Here is a 23,173-nt window from a genome sequence, read left to right on the forward strand (position 1 = left end):
TTAGATTTTTCTTCTCACGCTCTCTCTGTCTCTTAGCTGTTTTGCTTCTTTTTATTAGTAGATTTATCATTAAATTTCCACAAATTGCGACATACTCGTAGAGAGTGTGTGTGCCGTACACACGCACAAAATACCCTCACCGTCGGGCGGGGACAGGATAGGGAGCATGCCATCTCACACCCGGCTGATGTGGTTGATGATGTATGCCTGGTTACCAAAAATGGGGCTTCTTGCACTTAGCACTTTGGCGCAGCTTAATTTTCGCCCTCTTTCGGCACCTCCTTGCGCACCTTGTGACCTCGGAAGGAGGCCTGAATTTTGCTGGCCGCTTTGTGCAGCTCCGGATCGTCCATATCGATGTCCAGCTCTTCGGCGACCTGGAAGCGGGGGAAAAAAAAACGAGTCGTTTCATGTGAATTGTTGAACCAATTAATGCTTCACCGCAGACCGTGCGTCTTACCTTTTTGGTAATTTCATCAATATCCACCTCCTTCTTCTCGTCCTCCTTTGCGCCGGCCGTCTTTCTGGCCATGTGGCCACGGAAGCTGGCCTGTATACGGGTGGCGGCGTGGGTCAGCTCTGCCCGAAATGAGAAAAAGAAAATCATCAATGAATACGATTTGATTGATGCAGACAAAATGCAAAGAGAAAACGCTGTGGTAGACCACTTTTTCAGGCAGTAGAACAATTGGTCTACATTTTATGGCACACGGCACACCGAACGGGGGGCACTACGTGCAGTGAAACATCGTTAAATCAATTTCAATTTGATGGATATCTCACTGCCACGGTTTGTATGTGTGTGACGTCAAATGAAATTTTATTGCATCGCCACCACTATACAGGGTGGCTTAAGTACTCTTAGAGTTGAAAGCTTATTTTAAGAACTTTTGGGTCGCTTTTTTGTTACGTTTGCTGGTCTGTTTAATTTCATTAGCTGCGAAGGTAATAAAACTACGAAACGATCGGCTTCTTCAGTAAAGGTTATTTATTCTTCCTTGATGCTTTTAGCTTTGATTTGATTTTTTTTTTCATTTCTTGGAGTAATTATTTACCGTAAATATCTATGTCTCAAAGTGATACGATCGGTTCGCTAAAGGCTTTAGATTATTCTACTCCTTTTTTGTTTTTTATTCTGTTTTTATTGTGTATTTTATTCTGTTTTTGTTCAATGTTATGGTACATTAGGATTTCAGGATTAGGATCAGAATATTGACTAAAGTTTTGTTGTCAAAAAATTGTTTCTACATTTTCAATTCCATTTTATTCCGTCCGATGATGTCGAAGTCATCGGCGATACCGAGAAATTGAAGGTATTGGATGAAAATCGTGCCTTGAATGTCGAAGCCTGCGCTTCGCTTAACACCTTCCAGAGCCATGTTGAACATCACACAGAAGAGTCCATCCCCTTGCTGCAGACTCCGGTGAGGCTGCATCTCCTAGTGCCCTAGTGGCCCTCAACCAGCTTCCCAGGGAATTCGTGCTGCTGCATGGTGTTTCATAGTTCGGTCCGATTTGTCCGGTATTGTATCGTGGTATTAATCATCGCTTTCTTGTGTCCAGGTCTAGGTCTCTTGTCTGCCGAATGACCAATATACCAATATGTAACCATGTAAGCTATACTCTATATTTTCCAAAAGAAGTTTTATAGCGCTAGTTGGTCATTTGGTTTTTGTTGTATATTTATTTTCACCTTTTTTTTTTTTAATTTGCCTACTGTTACATAATTTTTTATTTCAATTTTCTATGATTATAATAAAACTTTATAAATATCTTCAAATTGTTCGCTTTCTTTTCGATCTAACAAAGAATTCGCCACCAGCAAAAAGGGAAATATCGCCTTTATTGTGCCGTGCACTCTACTTCTGTGTATGAAAACCATACCAAGCATCTTTTCGTGTCAGAACTGGGAAAAGAAAAACACTTGTTACATCACTTACGCCCCGTAATGATGGCTCGTTAAGCTCGGGGAAGCTCGTGGAATCGTTTCTCCGATTTCCACTTATCGATCACACACATACACATACACAAAACAACCATTTCACAGCACGATGAAAAACAACATCCAGAGCCGTGAATTGATCGAATCGACGGTGAGGGAAGGATCTTAAGAGGCAGCTTACAAGACCATTTTTTCCTCACCTCAACTTAAAACGCTCTGCGTTTTCCCTCCCTTCCTTTTGACCAAAGCCGGTCGGCGGTTCACTAATGCGGTTGTGAGCGGTTGTTTATGCGTTTGTGCATGTAAGAATACCCGACTATTGTGTGTTTGTCGGCGACAGTTGTCTCGGTACTCGGTTCACGGTAAGGCATTGTAAGGGGTGCAGCAAATAAATAAAATTCTGTAAACCAAGATTGCGATAAAGGTGGTTTATTGAATTGATGAGGTTTTTTTCTTCTGAACGTGCTCAATAATGGTTCATAATTCTTGGCAGTAAGTGTAAAAAAATGCCATAAATAATGAAACTTTTGGATGGTTAGTTAGAAAAAAAGACATAGAAATTTAAATCGTTTCTTAAACGTTTAGGGAACAGCGTGACTGAGCCGAAACAAGGCTTAGACGATTTGGTTCACCAAAAATTGTGCTGCATAACGTCTGGTATTACTTTTAACGCGATCTGACGCAAATACCGTACACACCATTCACACTACTATAGCTCACTAGCATTATGGAAAACGGTTTTGTGAAACGAAACAGTTTAAGCTTCTGAAGCCCCTTTCGTACTCGTATTAACAGCGTCAGCGAGCGATGAAAATGATATGGAAATTAGATTTCTTCGCGTATGTCTTGTTCGCCCGGTGAACAAGCGAATAGCACGAGTGCCAGAACAGATATGAAGAAATTGGTTCTTACTGTACTGGATGACTGGTTTTTTCCCCCATTTCTATCTGGACTAAGGTGGCCTTCACAATTTAAAAGCCTTAAGTTAAGCAGAAAAGAATTTAAAATATTTTTAAATAAAACTGTAAACTGCAACGAATTCCTAAATAAATCAGAAAAAAGTATCTTTTCCCCTTGCTCCATTTTTTGTCCCGAATGGGCGTTGATTAAAAAGTTTACTTTGCGAGGAAAGCGAAACAGCTAAACTGGGCTCCAATTTGCTTGATTAGCCCCATTGCGAGTGGTTTTCTTTTACGAGCTGATGTATATTTAAATCTCAATTAGAGTAGTTACCGCGAGAAGGACAGTCGTGAGTGTGTGCATCTTGTAGTGATTTATTTATTTATGAACTTTAATTTGCTTTTTTTCGTTATCTTTTAATTTTTTGTGTGTATATGTCCTGAAGCATGGAAAAATGCAAAAAGAAATCGCAATAAAGTTGTGTTATTTGACAATAAATTCCAATGAACGAAATTCCATTACAGGAAAGCTTACAAAAAAGCTTCATTCTACCTGTGTGTGCGCCTTTGTTTCATCCTATATTACATCCATCAATTCAAATTAAATCCCCCTCTTTTTTATTAATTAACGTACATGGAATTAATTCCGTTTTCGAAGAATTATTATCATCCCTGCTGACCGTTTTGTTAAGCATCGCAGTGCGGCCCTTTTTTTCCTCGATTCCGATCTACGCGCGTTGAAGTGTGTCAGCGTGAAGCGTGATGAATGTACGTGGCTTCCGGTGACGGAACCGATCGCCATCAGTGTGAGCAACGGACAGCTCATCGAACCCAATCATCGGCATTGATTTTTCCCATTTTGCATCATCGAACAACAATGGCCGTTACATGGGTTCCATGGCTGTCGGATTGGACGTCATTGCCGATATTCCTGTGTTGCTGGCTTGCTTTATGAGGATTAAACTGCTTTGGTTCCTTAAAAAAAAACAAGGAAACCTAGCCAAATTTTGTAGCCTCACTCTGACGTGTTACAGTGACGGAAGTCGCTCACAAGCCATCGCAAACGAACGTGAGCTTCGGAGCGAACGAATCGAAATTAAATATTTACACTAAAGTGTGTAGCGGAAGCGATTCCTCCCCAATATTCAGTCCTATCGAACCGACGATAGCGCGACGTGGCGAGGAATGTTTTATTTACGAACCCGAAATGTTCACCGAGGAGAAAGCGATGGTTCGATGGTGTGTGTGTGTGTGTGTTTGTATGAGCACGACGTGTCGGAGCTTTCCACAGGAATGATGATAGTTTGGTGAAAGGGGGGGGGGGGGGGGGGGAAGAAAAAACTCCTTACGACATTCGCGTGCCATGTGGAGAAGGCCCATCGAGGGAAAGTGAATGTTTTAGTAAAATTACTTCCTTCGAACCTACGACAAAATACCCTTCCCAATATAACATTATCAAAGCTGATTGTGTTTGTTTTGGGAGCCAAAACATTTGCGGTTTGAGCCCGATAGGAGCCAGCGGATGGAAAATTGGGTCAACCAAAGTGGGAACGATTGGTCGGGAATTGAGATATTAAGCAGACGGTTCTCTTTCACTGTCTGCATTTTACGGCGAATCAATAAGCGACTATGTGTGCACGTAATAAATAAATTTCAAAAAAGGCCTTTAAAAAGCGGAGAAGGTATACCATAAAAAGCCGACTCCATTATAGTGTATTTATAGCGTCGTTTGTTTTTTCTTTTGTATTTTTTATTTACGTTCTTCCTTATTTGCTTCAATAAATGTCAATACAGGCCAGAGCCAAGCCAGCAACACCGGTAGGCTTTCAGTGGTACTGTCGAAGTGAATCGTGCTACAACGCGCTCAACCGGAATGGTTAGATAATAACAGCTCGTTGTCAGTAAAGAAAAAAGCATCCGTGAAAATGGAAAACATTGGAGAGAAGCTTTTTTTCCAACCTCTCATGCCCTTGCAGTTGCAGGTTTTGCATTTTATGGCGGAAAGATAACAACCCGGTGCCCTGTAGGAGGGACCTAGAGTGCATTTATGTGCCACTGGAGAGGGGATGCTCGTGTTGGAATATTTTCAAACTCTAGCTCTCGCCGTGGTAATATCGGTGTGAAGAACGCGGGCGCGGGAAGCAGTGGAAAAGTTTTTCTTCACTTGAACTATGCCAATTAACTCACCAGTTGCGAACTACACGTCAAGTAATCTGCAAAGAGTGTACCATCGATCGGACAGACAAAAGTTTTTTAATCTCCGCTAGCGATAGTATTACTGTTGAGGAAGCAACTGTGACGGACAGTGCATTGGAAAGTCGCTGAAAATCCAATGAAGCTTTCTTTCAATGTTTCGACTTGTCTTTTTGGTAATAATCAAACGATGATCTTAAGCAAATATATTATCCCCAATCGAGAGCGATAAATTCATTTGCCTACCCGTGGTAATCGATATCGGGTGATTTATGTGCCCATCTACAAATCACCATGCGTCTCCATCGATCTCACTCGTTCCGTCAAGAAATTTATCCTTTGCTCAGTTTTGCGTATATTAATCCCCAATTTCCGATGGTGCAAGTCGCAAAAGCCAAGCAAAAGCACAACCTTCGGTTGGTTGGCTAGCGATCGGAGCTGGAAACGTGGAATTGAATTACCACTGAAGCTGAACCCATGTTTTCGCAACCCAGTTCGTGTGGTTTCAACCAGACAGGCAGGAAGTTTCGATTTCGGTGTTTGCACATCAAACCGAAAACAGAAAAACGGCAATCCCCGCTCGTGTAATTGTAAATTGAGTAGAAACGGGACGAATATTTGTGGCCATTGCTGGTGGTGAGTGTGGGTCTGGCTTTCGCTTTTTCTCGTACGAAACGGAACGGCGAAAAAAAAAAACACTACAACTCCAAACCGTGCCCAAAATCCTTCCTGTCAAAGCAAAGGACGCGTTGGTTGGATGCGAGGTAGTGGGCATGCGAGTGGGAAGCAGTAAGAAAAACAAAGCCCACAAACAACAAACACAATCCCGGCCCACTGAATGGCAAATGGACTTTAGTAATTCCACTAAGCCGCTGCCGAGAGAGAGAGAGAGAGAGAGATGAGGGGATCGAAAAGGAAAAACGAAAAACATTCGGAAAATGCGTAGCGTGGATTTATTTATTTATCGGCCTGTATTATTCGGTTAGACGCGGGTTTCGCTTCGATTCTCCAAGGTATACAACTGGGACAGTTGGAAACGAGAAGCTGCTGCCATGAGGAACGTATTGAAACGCTCTACACATGCAGCGAAGCACCCCCCCCCCCCCCCCCACAAATGTAGGGTAAATAAATAATTCTAAAATCCAAAATTTAATGATATTGTACCGTTCTCTGGACCGGAGATAAAACCGTCGTTTGGATTATTTTCCTTTTTCCATTTTTTTTGTGTGCTGCGTCCGTTAGAACAGACTTTTCCGCGGCTTCCGATCGTAAAGTTTGATTAGACGAATTTCGATGCCCCGGTGGCATGCATTATGCGTACCGGGCCATCCAATTAGCGAGCGTTCGTTGCGAACCGTGGGCTTCACCGTGCCGCAGGATGAAAATTGATTTTCCCGGATTTCGGCATTGATGGTATCGCTTTCTTAAAATTTTCATAATATCGCTTATTAATCCTAAAAGCACACCATCGAAGCTTCGTTCGAGGGTGTTAATGAACTCACCAGCCTAATAATAATGGTTCTGGGTGAGTGTGTTTTGTGCGGCGCCGGAGGCCATCTTTCTGGGCGCTACAAAAGCTTTGACGTGGTGGTGGTGGTGGTGCGACAGTATGTAAACAGGCGTGGGTAAATGTTTATCCGCGCCAAAAGGGATTATAGGAAAAGTATTGCGAAAAGGAAAATTGTTATTGGGGATGAAAAAATGGTTCCCAGTGCGGGGAGGGTTTGGCTTTGTCATGCGATTAGAAGCCAGGATTGTCTTTCGCTTTGTGAAGTGTTGTCACCTCTTGACTTAGGTTTTGGCCGGCCCTGGTTAGTTTTGGTCGGCGATTTGTGTAGAGAGCAAGGAGCTTTTTAGCCTGCAAACATCGAAAATCTTACAAACTGACTTGGGTCATAATTCCGCACGATTCAACAGTATTGAAAGTATTTATAAGACAGGCCAAGAGTTGATGACGAATTACATCATTTTTAAGGAGCTTTACAAGCAAAACTGCTCCTTGTCCACACAGACTCGAACAAGATAATCCCTGGCAAATTGTTACTTTAGGAAAAAAATACTACCTCGTTAAAAAGAATAATTGCCCAAAGGAAAACTTTGGCTGATAATACTTTGCAAAATTTTACCGTAAATGCGTGACAATTTTGTGGGCAGCAAAAGTTTCTATCACAACCCTCGCAACAAACAAACTACGGCAACCGATACGCACCGACAATTCTTACGACAGAAGCACTGACCCATGCTGATAAATGGCACCGCTTACAACGCGCATACTAAATCACTCCAAAAGCACAAACCCCCTCCCCCCCCTTCCCCCTCTTCTCCAAAGCTACAACTGTCATTCTGTCGGTCCAAATCGGTGACAAACAGTGCGGCAGCGACAGTGAAAAAAGAGAACCCGGTGAGCAAAACCTCGAACGGTCGAGTGGTTTGCAGGAATTGTGATGAGAAGAAAACAGTTCTCCCAACATCGTCTCATCTTGGGCGGAGAAGGTTCTTGTGCACCATGATTAAATGATTAAAATTTTAAGAACTCCTGTCGGTGGAGGCGCCTGCTCACCGTTGTCCCGGTGGAGCAAGATTTCATTCGATGCTTGCTCGTGTTGCTTCTGCCACTCGAGGCAGCCACTTGGGTACTGTTTGTACAGCAAAACACCCGAAGGTTCACGTGTCCATGTCCGTTGTTATGGTGGTGGTGGTGACGCTCGGTTTGGTGCTTCTGTTGTAGTTACGATTACACATCACATTTAATTAAGCTCCAAAGCTCTCTTTCGCCCTCTCTCGTGAGACAACGTGCTTGTGTCCTCCAAGCTGGTCACAGTGCTGGTTTCTTCTTCTGCCTCTTATCGTTGTGAGTTAAAATACACAGAACTCAGTCCGTTTGGGGTCGAGGATATATCCGTCCGCAGATTATGGGCGGCAGTTTAAACATTTACCTGCTGATTTAGCCCGTAGTGTGGAGTCGCCTGTTTTACAAGCTTTATTTGCGCTTGTTTATCGTTTTTTTTTTCCTGAATTTCTGGTTCCAGTCGTAGGAGGTAAGAACAAATTTAATGACATAAGCGCACCAATGTGTTCGTTTCTTCCTTGCCAGTGCCTGTTAGTGTGAAGATTGGCGTACAAGCGGCGCTTTGCTTGTTTCTTGTGCAACAAGGAAAACGTGAAGATCGTTGGTGTCGTTTCGATAATGAAAGAGCTATAAAATTTGAAGCCGGCAGCTTTATATTTTCATATTGCAAATGAATCCAGCAAAAAGTAGAAGCTTTTCTCCTGATTGCTTGCCACAGCTATACGCGATTCCATTTAAACTGAAATTTATCAACAACACAACACGAATCGTACTCGCCGGGTTTCATTTTTCATCTAGTTTTTAATCTAAATCGTGATCATCCGGTGCTTTTGTTAATTTTCTTTTCAGCTCAAAACTTCTTCTTTCGTACCATTTTTCACTTCAAAGGCATGTTGAAGCTTCCTTGTGGAAGAAGAAGACAAAAAAAATGAAAGCAACAAAATGTCTGCAACAAAACTTACCGCTTGGGCGGAAAAAACAATCGCAACCAGCACCGGTGTCAACCCGTGGCAGGCACAAGTATCATATTTCATTTCGCAAAAGTATGGCGTCCCTGACAATGCAGTGCACTCTCGCCTTGGAGAAAAAACTTTGGGAACTGATCGCTGCATGGACAAGGCAAGGACACCCCTTGACAAAGGTCCGATGGTGATGGTAAAAGTTTTTAATTCACTTCAATTCCAACCGGTTTGAACTTTGTGTGGCGCACATCGTGAGCTCTGGTGATGGTGATTATCCATTCAGAGGGTTAAGGTGGTTGTTAATTGTTTTCCTTTTTGGTTGACACATAATTTACCCGCCGTGGGGTATTATGCAAACGATTGTTGTCCACTTTCGGAATGTTGAGGTCATTCTTTTCCTCTTTCGTTTTTAGTACTTTCAATTGTGTTTGATAATGAGGGAAGAGGCTATGAATTCTTTGTTGATTGGAAGCTTATTCTATATAAAAAGCTTTTTTTATCTTAAAAGATTCTTTATTCATGGCTCCCTTCAACAAAATAGCTGATAAGAAGAAGATTTTCTACTGTCCCACTCAACCGATGTTTAAATGGTAAACATTTGCACATTACAATGATGATAATAGCGAGAGCTGTTAATGAATATTTTACGAGCAAATGTACCACTCGGATGCGAATTTGATTAGCATGCCAGCATACAACAGCTGTATCGATATGTATGATGGATCGGATTTCCTATGGTCTATGGCCTGGGACACAGACCAACACACTCACAGCCACATGCACACTCATACGCACAACCTTCTCCCGCCTATGGTCGGATCGAAGGTAAAAATAAATTTGCTTAAATAAACGCTTTCGGTATTCGCTGTCGTTCGTTCCCGACGACCCAGGGAAGCACATTAGTATGCACCGGGAAAAGGTAGGACATTCGGGTAAGAAAGGAAAGGTCAAAGGTTGAAGATGGCATACATTATCGCAAGCATCACCTTTGCTCACGGGTGCTACAGTTTATGGTCGATAGGAAAGGGAATGCTGTGTAATGATTTAGTGCACATCACGTACACGCAACAATCTGTGTGAAACGTTTCTACGTGTCTCTATTCTTGCCCCGAAATATTAAGGAAAGGGCTCTAGGGCTAAGGGCTTCAGGGTGAAAAATCAATTCATCTAGGAAATAAAGCATTTCAACTTGGATTCGAGTATTCATTTCACATATGTTAATTAGCGATACATTTGTTTGCCTTATGCTCTGCCTAATTATTATTAACAAGCGCCTTCATTCGATGTGTTTAAGACAAAAAATAATGAAGAATCAATTCACTTTGAAATTTAGATTTTATTCCACATAACGCCAATTCTCAAACCCAAAGTTGTGTTGAAAAACGATCAAGGTTCAATTTTAAACTCCTTCAATTATCGACACAAACTTTTAATCCTCTTCAAAAATAAATTATTCAGCGCACGAATCTCAATCAAGAATTGATTTCCTCGAACGTTGTTTAACACTAAGCCTGAATGCATGAGCAAGCATCATAGTATTTCGTGTGGAATTGAATTAAAATTCAATTTATAGCTGAAAAACAAAGTCTTTTGGAAGTTCATTACGCGAATTTCGGTGTAATAGGTTGATGTTTGATTTTTCCTCATCCTTCCATCAGTTCTTTCATTTCATCAGTGGTCCTCTTTTGCCTTCCAAAAGCTTATTGTACAGCGATATTCAGATACGGTGCTATTAAAGCTATTAATATCATTTACTAAGCTGCTTAGGATTATTTGAGAAGCTCAATCAAAACAATGCTTCCTGGCTCGTGGAAAAAAAAGCTCATTCCCGGTGAGACTTTTGTATGTGAGTGCGGCCATAGGAGAAAATAAACATGAACAAACTGGCTAACACTGGTAACGGTACACAGCAACGTACCATTTGCTGAACGTGAGAAGCAAATAGGAAAAAAAGGGGAAAGAGTTTCGAGTATCAGCGTTCTTACCATATGGCAGGCAAGGGTGCCACAAAAGTGCACAAATTCGTGGTGAATAATGAAACGAAAACATTGGCCAAAATGTGCAGCATAAGGTAACGCGTCTCCTAGGCAAGAATATGCATTGCCTAGTGGTGGAATGCATCGCGAGGCAAATGCGGTGAGTATGTGAGTCCTTTTTTTTTGGCTTTGCTTCTACGTTCCCCAGAGCAGCGCATGTAGAGTGCAGTTCCTGACTTTTAAGTGGCTATTGTTGAAAGGAAAACAAAGAGCTCACAGTTGAAAGTTCCTTTTATATACACCACACCGTACCGGGCCGACTTTATTGTACTGCGTGTTGTTAGGCACGTTTGGCAGTACAATTTTCTCACCCGTCTACACTGTTGTGGCAGTGTCCAGAAACGATACGTGACAGGATGTGCGAGCGACAATCAAATTAGTCTAATTTTTAAACAAGCGAAGACAAACACATAAAGCAAATGATAAATACATAAATCATGTTATTATGTCTTAAGCGATCTTTCAAGAGAATAGTGACCACAAGACAAGCTAAAGCAGAGCTGTCTGATGCGAAAGAAAATGTGGTTCGATAGGAAAAGGATCGGATTAAAAGTAATTTTATTTCAGTGCACTTAGCTGCAATAAACGCATTAATGCCCGTTCTTTCTGAAGAATTATTAACATTAGAAACTATTGTCCTGCTTGTCATGTTTCCTTCTATCATTGCATAGTTTTAGGCGATTAGAAGTCCAGTACTCGTGTTTCTCTTATTTTCGATCAATACAGTTACTACATGCAGAAAAATGGGGCCCGTTGGTGTAGGCGACAGCGGTCTTCAAACGGCAAGATCGGGGTTGAAATCCCATCCAGACCGTCCCACCGTAGTGAGTACAGACTATTCATTATTGTCCAACAGCAAAAGCAAGTGCCTCAGGTAGCAATTATCTCCCTAGAAGTAGTAATATTTCCTATTTTATTCAACAAATTATGCTTTACGAATTGCATACGTTTTGACCACAATAAAGACGTCAACAGTCGTTTTGCTTAAAAGAAGAAAATAAAACACTTGACATCAGGTTTGAGTTGAGTTGTTGAGTGTAGGCGGAAAATTAGAGCCATACTGTACGGTCAATGCTTGCAATTGTTTTGTGCTCGCTGTGCATCCGTGTGGCTCGTTCATGGTGCAGAAAAGCACCATGTGAACACCTTCATCCATTGCCAAACGGTCTATTCATCACACGCATCGCATAGTGGTGTAGTTGGCGTGCGGTTATTTAGCCACTGAAACTAACATTCGTTTCTTCGAGTCTGGCAAGGTTTCTTTGTGTAAGGTTTCCCGGTCTGCTTGCTCTAACCTGCTCTATCGACACGATATTGCTACAGGGTGGCAAGGAAAGAAGCTCCCGCTTCACTGCTGACAATGAGCAGATAAGTATTATGCTGCAGATAACGGCTCCCGTTGACGGGCTGCTTGCTGAGGCTTGAGAAAGGATAAAGTTTCTTCCCGAGCATCCCGACCCGGAATGCTGTTCTTGTGGGGCAACACGTACCATGCCTTTTTTTGTTGTTGTTGCTGTTGCAGTTTTCTCTTGCAGACTCTCTTTCTCTCTTTCTCTCTCACTCAGTTAAGTTGCAGCTTCCACGCAAAGTGAGCTGCCAACAGTCGGAGAAACCAATTTATTAATGGTGGTTTGAGTTGCAATTTCGTGGACGGTAGCGAATTTGCTAACCGTTGCGTTTTTCGTTTGTGCAAGTGCAGCGGCGCAGGCCGGGAACTGAATCGGGAGGCTGGGTTATGCTAGTCGAGAGCTTGTGGCAGTGCGTCGTCGTCGTGGTCGTATGTTCGAGCTTAAAGGGTGGTACAACTTTGTGCAAGCGAAACCGACCAGTTGTGGAGAGTGCGATGAGTTTGTGTGAACATTTATCGTCATCCTGTTGGTGGGTTGGTATGTTTCATGTTGCACTTTTCACGCAGGTGGTGGAAAGTTCGCTGTGCTGGTGTTGAAAACAGCTCATTGAAATTTTGTGGCGGAATAAATTGTGCTTTGTGAGAATTGATTGCGTTGTTGCGTGGTAAGTTGTTATGATGAGTTTTTGTGCATCAATTTGAAGCATTTCATAACAGATAAATGAAGAATGTGCACAACACTTTGGGTTTTTGTAAGATGTATTTATTTATTTATTCATTTATTTATTTTGAAAGATCTTTTCAATTACTTAAAGAAATATCGATCAGGCACCAGGCGCCTCCATTTTTAGCAGGCACCACTTTTAAAAGAGAAATCAACACATTATTATGGTTAGGATTATTTTTATAAATAATTTTCATTACTATTTACATTTTATATTTTGTTCCAAACACTGTATCAATAAAAATGATTGATATATTGTCGGCTAACTTCACAGTAGGATTGATGTTTGTTGTCTTCCCGGGGTTAAAGCATTGACATATTTATTAATAAAAATCAAAATAAGGATTTTTTGTCTATAAAACATCCAAAATTCTAACCACAACAGACCAGAACCGAATAGAAAGATAGCAAACCATAAATCAATACTGCAAATACACACCGAATAGGCTTCAAGAGCACTTCTTAGCTCATCCACCGTATCAGATGCTTCATTAAAAATTGATATCTTCAATTTGCAACCCTCCCTGGACAGTACGAGTTCGCTTTGTCGAATGAGCGATTCGTGAGCAGTAGAACCGAAATTGCCAATTAGTTTGCCAACTGATTGGCCATTTTAGGGAAAGCTTCCCCGGTTCTTTTATCTTTTGCTTCAAATTTCGCCTTGAGATGGTGCAGCACATTATGGCGAACGGTTCCTATAACGGTTGCAACAGAATTCTAGCGGAATCTAGCGATCGTAGACTGTCTTTAAGTTAACGATCTTCCGTTTAGTCATTATGCTCATCATTTATCTGCCATTGTGCAGCGGGCAAATGGAGTTTATTTTCCATTTTTTGAACGCATTCGGGGTGGAACAGATTTTTCATTCTGACATACAATACAATACAATGGAGGCCATTCTGGTTGACTTGCCATCATTTGCTACCTGAGTAGAGCAACGAATGGTTTGTTAGATGAGCGATAGAGATGAAACGCTTTTCGGATCCTTACAAATGGTTCACATCGTCCGGTAAGAATGGACGCCAAATGCGTAATTGGTTAGGACAGAAGCATTAAACCGTGCAACCTTGGAACCTTCGTGGCCAATTTCGCTGCGCACAGCAAAAGGGGTTAAATTATCTTTTTTTCCATTTTTATTACCCTTGCATGAGGTGGTATTACAGTGAGAAAAAAAAACCTGCTTCTAGATCACCTGACCCTTGGCCGAACCCTTGGCCGGGTCGGCGAATAAACACAACCAAACTTCCTGCACCCGGTACCCGCCCATCCCATCAGCAGCGTCATCGTGCGCGCTTCTTTCCAATTTGGACCGGCACCGAGCACCAAGAAAATGGTCGTTCCCATAGAATGTGGCGAAATATTGCGCTAAATTGGCATCGTGGGTGAAAAGAAACAATAAAAACTCATCCACCAACCATGCTTCGGCAGCGTGTACGGTCGCTCCATTCAACCATGGCCAGAAACTTCGTACTGTAGCCCTTCGGACGGTATTGTTTTTCTTTGCTTTCTTTGTTTCAAAATGACCGGAACGAGCATATCGCTAGGGTCCCATTCACAGCATCCTCCCAGCACAAAGCTCACACTAATCTTACCGCCGAGGTACCGCCACTGCTACAGACAGGTAGCAGGTGCAATAGGTTGCTTACAATCTCAGCCACCAAACTTCACGGCACTTCCCAGGAAAAGAAAAGGCATCCGGGCGGCACAAGTTTTGAGCAGGAGTGATGCCTGATCGACCAAAGCAACAACCACTTGGTAGGTTTTCGTTCTTCATTCGTTCGCAGAAGCACAGCCATTAGTGTCCATTTTTTCGCTGATACCAGGAGCGTACCGTTTGGATCGTCCTGCACAGTGACCTCATCTTTTACCCAATTATCCTTAATGGTGGATATCAATTTTAATTAATATTCTACCGCGATGATATGGCACCAGCGCTGTCATACCAGCACGCCGTGTGCAAACAGAAAGTGGAGAGAAAATAAACAAACTCACACTCACACACATTGCGGTCAGTTTTTGAAACTGAGGGAAAACAAGAAAATGGCGACAAACAGCACCAATTGTGAAAGTGAGCCGTCCGGTACTACATCGTAATTATGTGGTCAGAACACACACGGTGGGCAGTGCATTTGTCGGTGGGATATTTTTTCGGGTTGCATTTTTAATGTTGAAGACTTTATAATCACTCGCATCGCGTTGGGGTGCGGGACAGCGAGTGAGTGACAAATTAACCAGTACCTGGGCTGGGTGTGAGTGTATTATCCTTTTCTGATTGACTTGAGTAAGTGGGTGTGATACAATTGATCATTAAAATTTCATAAATGACATAAAAAGGTACAGTGAGTGATTAAAACGTTGCTTTTAAAGTTGATTGTTTGTACTGAAATGATAGTCCCTCCGTAGTGAGGTCTGACTAACCAACTACGTGGTATCGGCAGTCTAGGTAGCAATTTCGAAGGCCGGCATGTTCTTACAGTTCGTTAAGCCAATAAGAATATAGTTCAAGTGTTTATTTTTGGAGTTAAGTTCAATTTTACGTCCTTTTCTTGTGTTAAAAATACTACAACGATGTCTTAAATCTCGAAATACAGTTCATTATAATGTCAGTTCATTGTCAATGTGTTGTTGCACGTCCTTTTTCACACTAAAAATAAGCTTAATGTAACGAAAATGCTATCCATTTTCCATAGATGATAATTATAATGGAATGGAAATGTAAGCAGTAACATTTCTAATCCCAAAAACCGCACCAAAAACCGTTCACCAGCGCGCGGTGAGCCCCTATAATTATTTAACCGTTCAATTGAATCCAACTGCTAAACCTGTGCCCAAAAATAGCTGCCCGTGTGGTGTTTACGTGATAAAATTATCCACATTCTTCCCGAGCCTTCTTCACAGTTCTTCGCGAGAATGTCCCCAACCCCTTACCTTGGTCGTTCGGGTCGAATTCGGCCTCCAGCTCCTCCTTGGTTGGTTCCCGTTCCGTCTGCTGGTCCTGCTTCTGCTGGCCCTGCTCGGTTACACCGTCTCCTTGCTTCATATCTTTGCGCACTTTGTGACCACGGAACGCTGCCTGGATCTTGGTCGCTGCCGCCTCGACTGGTACGTGTAAAGGAATGATAAAGCGAAAGCGAAATAATGATTAAATATTGTATCGCATTACCGCGCAAGGAGCGCCATTTCCGTGGTAATGGAGGCGAAGAAAAACAATTGCAAAACGTGGCGTTAAATAAAGCAGTCCGTTTAATGAGACCGAGCTGTGATAACAACGAGCGCTGTTGGTACAACATTTTTGCAGTTTTATTGCTTTTCTTTTATGTTTAGGCAAGCTTTGGGAAGGCAAATGTACTGTGAGAATATTTTGTTTAAAACATTTCTGAAGTATCATTAGCAATTTAATATATATTTATTCCATTTTACAATGTGGTTTTGAAGAAAAAGAATACATTTGATTCAAGTGTTGTTCATTCCTATAATAAATTTGCTAAAATTCCTTGCCGTTCGATTTAAAGCCTATCAAAATGATATCAAACGGCTTTATTGCGCTCGTTCAAGCTTAATTGAGCATCCTGAATAATTTTGAATAAAACCCCATTGAGTGGTGACCCAATTACTGTTTATTTAATTGTAAGCTTCTCAAGCTTATTAATTTATGCAAGATGAGCCGTTCCGACTTTACCAGCTTACCCTCACATCACACGTAAAATTGTGTTGTTTCAGAAGTTGATGTACAACCTTTTGCGACTTCACCAACGACGGCAAGCTGTGTGACAAACTTTTCAAATTAGACAAAAACTTCCCGACCAAAAAAGGTTCGCAGGCTATCAGTATCGACATTCACTACAGCGCCGAGTCTGGTTGCGTTTGTGCGGTTCGTCGGTACACAATAAATCATCGGTCGGGTTTGAAAATTTTGCCTTCCTGCGGTCCTGCGGTGATAGCATTGTCGGCTACAGATTCTGTCGAACTGTTTGCTTTGCAAAGTCCCTTTTTCCAATACATTGGACACGTAAACAAATAAATATTGAATGTGCATTCCGTTCGGTGGTTGTTTAGTGTATCGGTGGGCAACCTTTAACCTAACAAGGGGCGGTAAAATGGGCTCGGACCCAGTTGTGATAGCGTGGTGAATTGGTTGACGTTTCTGCCGTGCCAGCAAATAGAACGGTTCTGGCTTACAAGGTGTATAAATTATGATTTGTGCGTTGTACACCAACCAGCAATGGTACGGGCCCCGTTTCGAGTTACCAGGTCGTTACCAGGCTTACCAGGCGTACCTAAGTTTCGCTCCACCATTCAAGAGCAACAGACACATTTTTGGGTCGTTACGTTCGCCCATTAGCCCCATCATTCACGGGCTCATTCTGTGCCAATATTCAAGCGGACAATCACCATCCCATAAAGACAGCGAGAATGAACCCAGTTTTAATAGCACTTTGTTTCATCACACGTGGAACATTTTTCAATAATGCTCGCACAGGTATTCTCAGCGTGTTAAAATGGCATTACAGGCACGTAAAATTTGCCAATATAGCCAAGCAGTATCCCACGTGTGTCTGTCACACGTTTGTGCGTTAGAATTTTCTTACACTCACTCACAAAAGTTCCATTAGCGTCACACTGCCTGCAAGCGTCTCCTGGGAACATACACGCGCCTTTCAGAGATGTACGGGTGGGGAGAATTATTACGTGTTAGCACCCAAGCGCCACAGATTGTGTTCCCCAGATGAGCAAGTGACAAAATTTGGCAATGTTTTATACGTTGTCACCCGGCGTGATCGTAGGTGGGGCGATAAGGATTTAAAATGTTTAACATGTTTAACAGGGGGCGTATGAGGGTGCGTGTATGATTAAATTTTGCATGACAGAGTACAAGTTCATTGAAATTCAAGAACTCTAGCCGAGGGCAATAAACATTGGAAGTATTTATGAAGAAGTTTTAAATTTCTAAGTCCATGTGATCATTTGAATTATTCAACAGTATTTATTTTTCTAATTAAATTTTTGTCCCTAAAACCTAGTCTGCGAAGAAAAACTCGGATGGGAGATTAACAAAAACTGAACAATACAAGTATGACGTACAGATAGAGACCCGTGCCCTTGAAGTTATCCCAAACGATGCCTACCTCCGGGATAAAGTAAACACAAGAAATGTGTGGCAAGATACAGATAAGGATTTTGGCAGAAATCAATTACAGCTGGAGGAATATTTTCCACGCAAAACACCTGTTACAGTGCACGATTGGCGTAGTTTTAGCACTTAAATATTCTTTTGAGGAATTGCCGAAATTGTTGGCAATGGACCAAAGTGGTATTAAAGAGCAAATTGTTTTAAATAATTCTAAGACCATTATGTTGCGATGTTCAATAAATGAGTACAATCCTAGACTCACCAAACCTCAGTGGCTTAATAGGGTTTGAAAACTACTAGCTTAGGACAAGGCCATTAAGACTTTGTGTAATTAAGTGAATGTTTCTTTCCTTATCAAAGGCCTCCCAAACGTGTATCTTATGGGTAAGAAGAATTATCTGTAGGAAACTCAAGAAACCTCAAGACTTATTACTTACTTCGAAGAGCTTAGCAAGAATTAGATTCTTGAAATTAGACAACCTACCAAGTTTTTAAGCCTTTTTAAACCCATTACAAGAATTCTTCTTTGTCTATCGACAGCCACGAGTGGTTTGGAGATGATATTATTGACATTCTTGAATTGCTTGTACTCGGTGTTGGATATAGTTAGTCCAGCCTCCTAATCATAAGAAAATATTACTTCAGAAGTTTACTCTGTGTCAATTTATGGCCACATGATTATTTCGTTAGGTAACAGCTGCTAGCAGCAGCTCCCGAGCTCAGAGTTATGCGAAAACTCTTTCAATTTGGATTCCTGCACTCAAGCTAATGTTGAAGTTCAACTTTCAAAGCTGAAAAAAGTCATTTCCTCTTTCCGCAAATTATTTATGAATATCTATCGACTTGCCTTCAATTATTACTGCCTCCACACTGTTCATCAAGCAATAACTTTCCCATCCCATCCAGTTCGTTAGTTTGTTGTGGCTTAATATGACTCCCGGACACCCGGGATTCTGCTCCACCACCATAACAGCCACCGAAAGTGTGATGCGACAAAAAACTTTTCCGAAGTGCATTTAATGAATTCATCACTGATTCCAATTAAACTAGCTCCAGCCACCCGAGCTTTGCCCACTCTTCCCAAGTGCTGCATACACTAATTACATTCATGTATGCTAATGAACACAAAATGGAACCTTACGCTGTGTGTGCTTTTTTTTTGGTTAGTTTCTTTCTACTTTTGGGGTACTTTTTTCCCCTCGCGTAGCAGCATCTGGGGCTGCTGTTTTCACACTTTTTTTTGAGACACACTCCCCGATTAGGTTCCGATGTGTTTGGCCACAGTTTTGTACCGTGCAAAAGTGTTGCACTAAACACGTAGTTGGTGCAAAAGTGTTGCGCTCCCGAACGAGTTCGCTGATTTGCATTTGCAAAATGTACTTGATTCAACTCGTCGCAGCACGGCTCCCTGTTCACACCGTGCTAACCGTATGTGTAGGATGGAAATCATGGATCGAAATGCTAATCGACCTTCCGCACGTCCTGTACCGTCCCACAGGCGGTTAGTAGTACTGGCGCAGCAATTTGAAATTGTTGCAAAAATGTACCCACAGTTTCGTAGCTTGGAGCAAATTGTTTTCCATCTCTCTCTCTCTCTCTCTCTCTCTCTCTCTCTCTCTCTCTCTCTCTCTTATACTAACGCAAAGTTTGATCAGGTGTGACGCAACTGTTTCTGTGTGTGTGTGTTAATATTTTCCACCAAGCATCGGCGGTTACCCCGAAGCAAACGGAACGAAAGTTTTTGATGGAATGCAGAAGCTTTTCCCCCGCTGTGTCCGCCGCTGTGTGTTGTGTTGGGGACATGGGAGTGGGGACTAAATTCAATAAAGAAAATTTCACGAATTTGTTTACCCTGTGCCAGTGCCACGGCAACCAAAGAAGATGATCGTTGCTTAAGGTATGTCTTCAAATTCAAACGCTCGCAGCGAGGTTTTTTCTTGTAGCCAAGGTTTTTTTTTCTTGGCTTGGACCACCCCAGCTTTTTTGGGCACACCTTTACCTTTACCGTTGCGCCCTTAAAGGCAGGAACAAGCGTCACAACCTCCCCGATACCACCGGGACCACCTTTAAATGGATGTGGTAAAAGTTGCGTAGCAAAAGTTTTCCGTCCTTGCGTAGCCCTGTTTGGCTACCTGTGTTTGGGGGGAGGGATTGTCTTTTTTCGGTCCTCCCGGTTGGACAGGAAATGCTCTCTGCTGGCGTGTTGGATGGATTTGAGTGAAATTTTTTCCACATGCGGGATTTTACGGTTCGTGTCTACTCTCCGGTGATCCATAAAATATGATGTGGATCGCTTACGTTACGACGTGCTGTGGGATGGACCCGAAAAAGGACAAGAAAAAAAACCCTTTTGTCCACCTGACCCGATACTGTCGATAGCATCGGTCGGTAAGTGTTTTTTCTACCTGTAACTTGTACTGGCGTTTTTTTTTACAATAGTTAGTCCGTTTGTTGATGGGCTGATATTTTTAGCCGCAGCATTGCCTGGCATATTGAAAGCTGTGGAGAAGGATGGAACCATGGAGAGTAGGTTCGTTCGGTTGTGATATTTATACGCCTTTTTTCATACTATTTGATCCATTCCTGGGGAGGAGCACACTAACAAGATGACCCAGATTGCCGGTCGATCGATCCTACCGAAAAGCATTTTTTTTTTCCCGCGAAAGGATTACCTGGGGGAATTTTTTTTTTCGCTCTCTGATTCTAGAATCGATAATGGTTTATGGTTCGCATATTTATAAATCTATATCGCCCGGACTCGGCGCGTGTGACACAAATCGTTCTTGGAGGACAAAAAAATAAATAGCTTTTATTCTTCATTTGTTTCGTTACATCCGGCAACGGATGACAGCGCTCCCGTTTGCGTAATTTCTGGGTTTTTTTCCGGGCAAGGTAAGGCACAAAAAAATCAAGATTAATCACGAGGAGCCCGCTCACACTAGAATCAAGCAAAAATGTGCTACTCATCATCATCGGCGGGTTACGCCGAATGACCCCGTTTCTGAGTGGTGCCGCGTTTCCATTTTGCGTTTGCTTTTCTCACATCAGAGGCAACATTTTTCATCCCACAAATTTCACTCACGCCACGTCATCAGCCTTTTATTTTGCCTTTCTACACGCGCAACGTGCCAAAAGATGAAAGTGCCGTTTTTGTTGTTGTGCCAAGTGCTTACGCTGTACGCGGTGCATCGGTGTGAGGTGTGGATGGAGCATAAATCATGCTTTTCGGTAGGCATAAAAGATGGATTTAAGATGATTAAAATAAGCTTTCTGAAACCTTTCTGGTGGGGGGATGGGATGACTGCTTGCTTGAAGGAAAAACATTCTGATTGGAGGTTTTAATTTTTAGAAGAAGCTCAAAGAAAATTTTGTTTTTTTTTTGTGCTGAATAAACTTTATTTGGTGCGAAAATGAATAACATGATGAGCTTAACAAGAAAGAATTTTGAGCGAAAAAAAAAGGAAAGATTGGCCATTTTTAGTCTTCAGAATTTATTAATAGTCTTTCTTCTTATTCCTCTAACGACCTACTAGGTCAGGCCTGTCACCTAATGGCTTAACTGAACTTGATTATTTATTAATGGATCAGGATTAACTTAAATTGTTAAAATAAAATCGTACCTCGTTTACAATACCGTCATAGAATCGATGATTGACAGTTCACTAAGTAAATAATATAAACAGTACAACGGTCGAATTAGGAATGACTTATAGCAGCTTAATTATAGCAATGAATCACATGTGCAGCCGAGTAAACACGAACAGATAGTAAGTTTTGTTCTGCCGACTATTTAAAAAATAATTATCTGCGTAGAACACACTTATTAGTATCAGATTTCCTATCTCTCGTCGAGCTGCCACTTATTTCTATACCATAAATATCGATATTATCTTCGAAACTACCTTTACGAGTTCACCTCCTGAACTCACACACCGACCAAACGAATGAAAAGAAAACACATAAAAATAGCTTAATGGTACGTGTGGATGGATCGTTACGTGTGCGCTTGTTATGCTGCGCCCGCTATTAAATTATGGACCGTGTATCCCACCAACCCAACCACCGGGCCATGCGCTGGCTATATCGCCTGACTATATCGGTCTATACGCCTGAAGGACGCCTGATTATGTGACGTTCGCTAACCAGGAAGCTTTTCGCTACATTCGACATTTGTTGCCTGGCCTGTTTTTCGGTCAGCAGCAGCAGCAGCAGGTATAATCCGCTGTTGGATGGCGCGGGGTCGAAAATTTCGTGCTACTAACTACACGATCCGAGGGCCGCTTGATGGACGTAAATAATCGAGGCTGTCAAGTGAATCCCTGTCCATTTTCCAACAAAACCTCCGAAAGGTCACACGGTAAGGCAGGGTACAGGCGAATGGATTTTGGATAATGTTGTATAGTCGATAGGAATCGAAAATTGGTACATATTTGATTGGTCTTTGTGTATGTGTGTGAGTGTTGTATTACCCAGGGATAAATGTTTATTATTGCTGTTTGATGTGAAGTTTCTATAAACCATATTCATCAGTAATTTATAAGAATGGATTTTATTAGAAACAAATCGAATAGAAAGAAATGTAGCCATTTCATGTGCTTTTACCATGCTGGAACGGAAGATTATTCGTTCGTTCCACTAAATTAATATTATTACAGACGGTCGCAACAACCGGGCACTAAAATAAAATCGAAGGGCTTGGCCAGCAATAAACTTTGCGATCAACGATACACTACGGTGCATTGATTTTCTCCTCAAGGTTTCTCCTCGAGTGATGGGGAAAGCTTCCTTGTTTTTTTCCCTTTCTGCTGACCAACTAAATGGCTGTCGAATTCATGTCAGATTATGTCGGTTGAAGTGTGTCTGTTACTGTTTTGTGTATGTGAATTTGGTGTCCACCACCGGTACGATATTACTACACATATACACCAGCAAATGGGCAGCAAGCAGCTGAAACATTCATTTAAATTGAATTTCGATTTTAACAATGTAAGCTTTTGCTCCCCAAGTACGTTCCTACGTGGCACATACACAATCGAATTGAGCACGCATTCGATGGGATCTCTCCTTGTTCCTTATCGCTTTGAAACATGTCTGTCTGTGGTGAAATGCTTGCCCGAAAGTCCCATTGCCCAAAGCTGCGCTCAAGTGTTGGTATACGACACACACAAAAAAAAGGGCGACAGATCCCAGCACCGATACGGATCTTTAGATACGGATTTTCCCTATCGAATTTCAGCTCGTTTGGGCTGCTAGCCAAGTAGCACTATTCCACTTTCTTTTTGGAATTTGGTTGGCCAACACCCAGCTACTAAAGATGGTTGGAAGGTGGTACAAACGGCGTGCAGATGGGACTTTTCACAAAAACCCCC

General features: G+C 42.0%; 2 protein-coding genes across 2 annotated transcripts in view; both read right to left on the bottom strand.

Annotated features, from left to right (window-relative positions):
• Positions 1-23,173, bottom strand: part of LOC126568591 (longitudinals lacking protein-like) — a 105,189-nt gene that overhangs the window by 12,971 nt on the left and 69,045 nt on the right. The window lies entirely within an intron of this gene.
• On the bottom strand, positions 243-17,021 carry LOC126567664 (uncharacterized). Its single transcript, XM_050223881.1, has 4 exons — positions 17,003-17,021; positions 15,602-15,772; positions 461-579; positions 243-377 (listed from the first exon to the last, which is right to left on the bottom strand). Exons 1-4 carry the CDS (start codon positions 17,019-17,021, stop codon positions 255-257), a joined length of 432 nt encoding a protein of 143 aa, XP_050079838.1. The 3' UTR covers positions 243-254.

This window comes from Anopheles maculipalpis, chromosome 2RL, assembly GCF_943734695.1.
Source record: "Anopheles maculipalpis chromosome 2RL, idAnoMacuDA_375_x, whole genome shotgun sequence".
NCBI classification, from domain to species: Eukaryota; Metazoa; Arthropoda; class Insecta; order Diptera; family Culicidae; genus Anopheles; species Anopheles maculipalpis.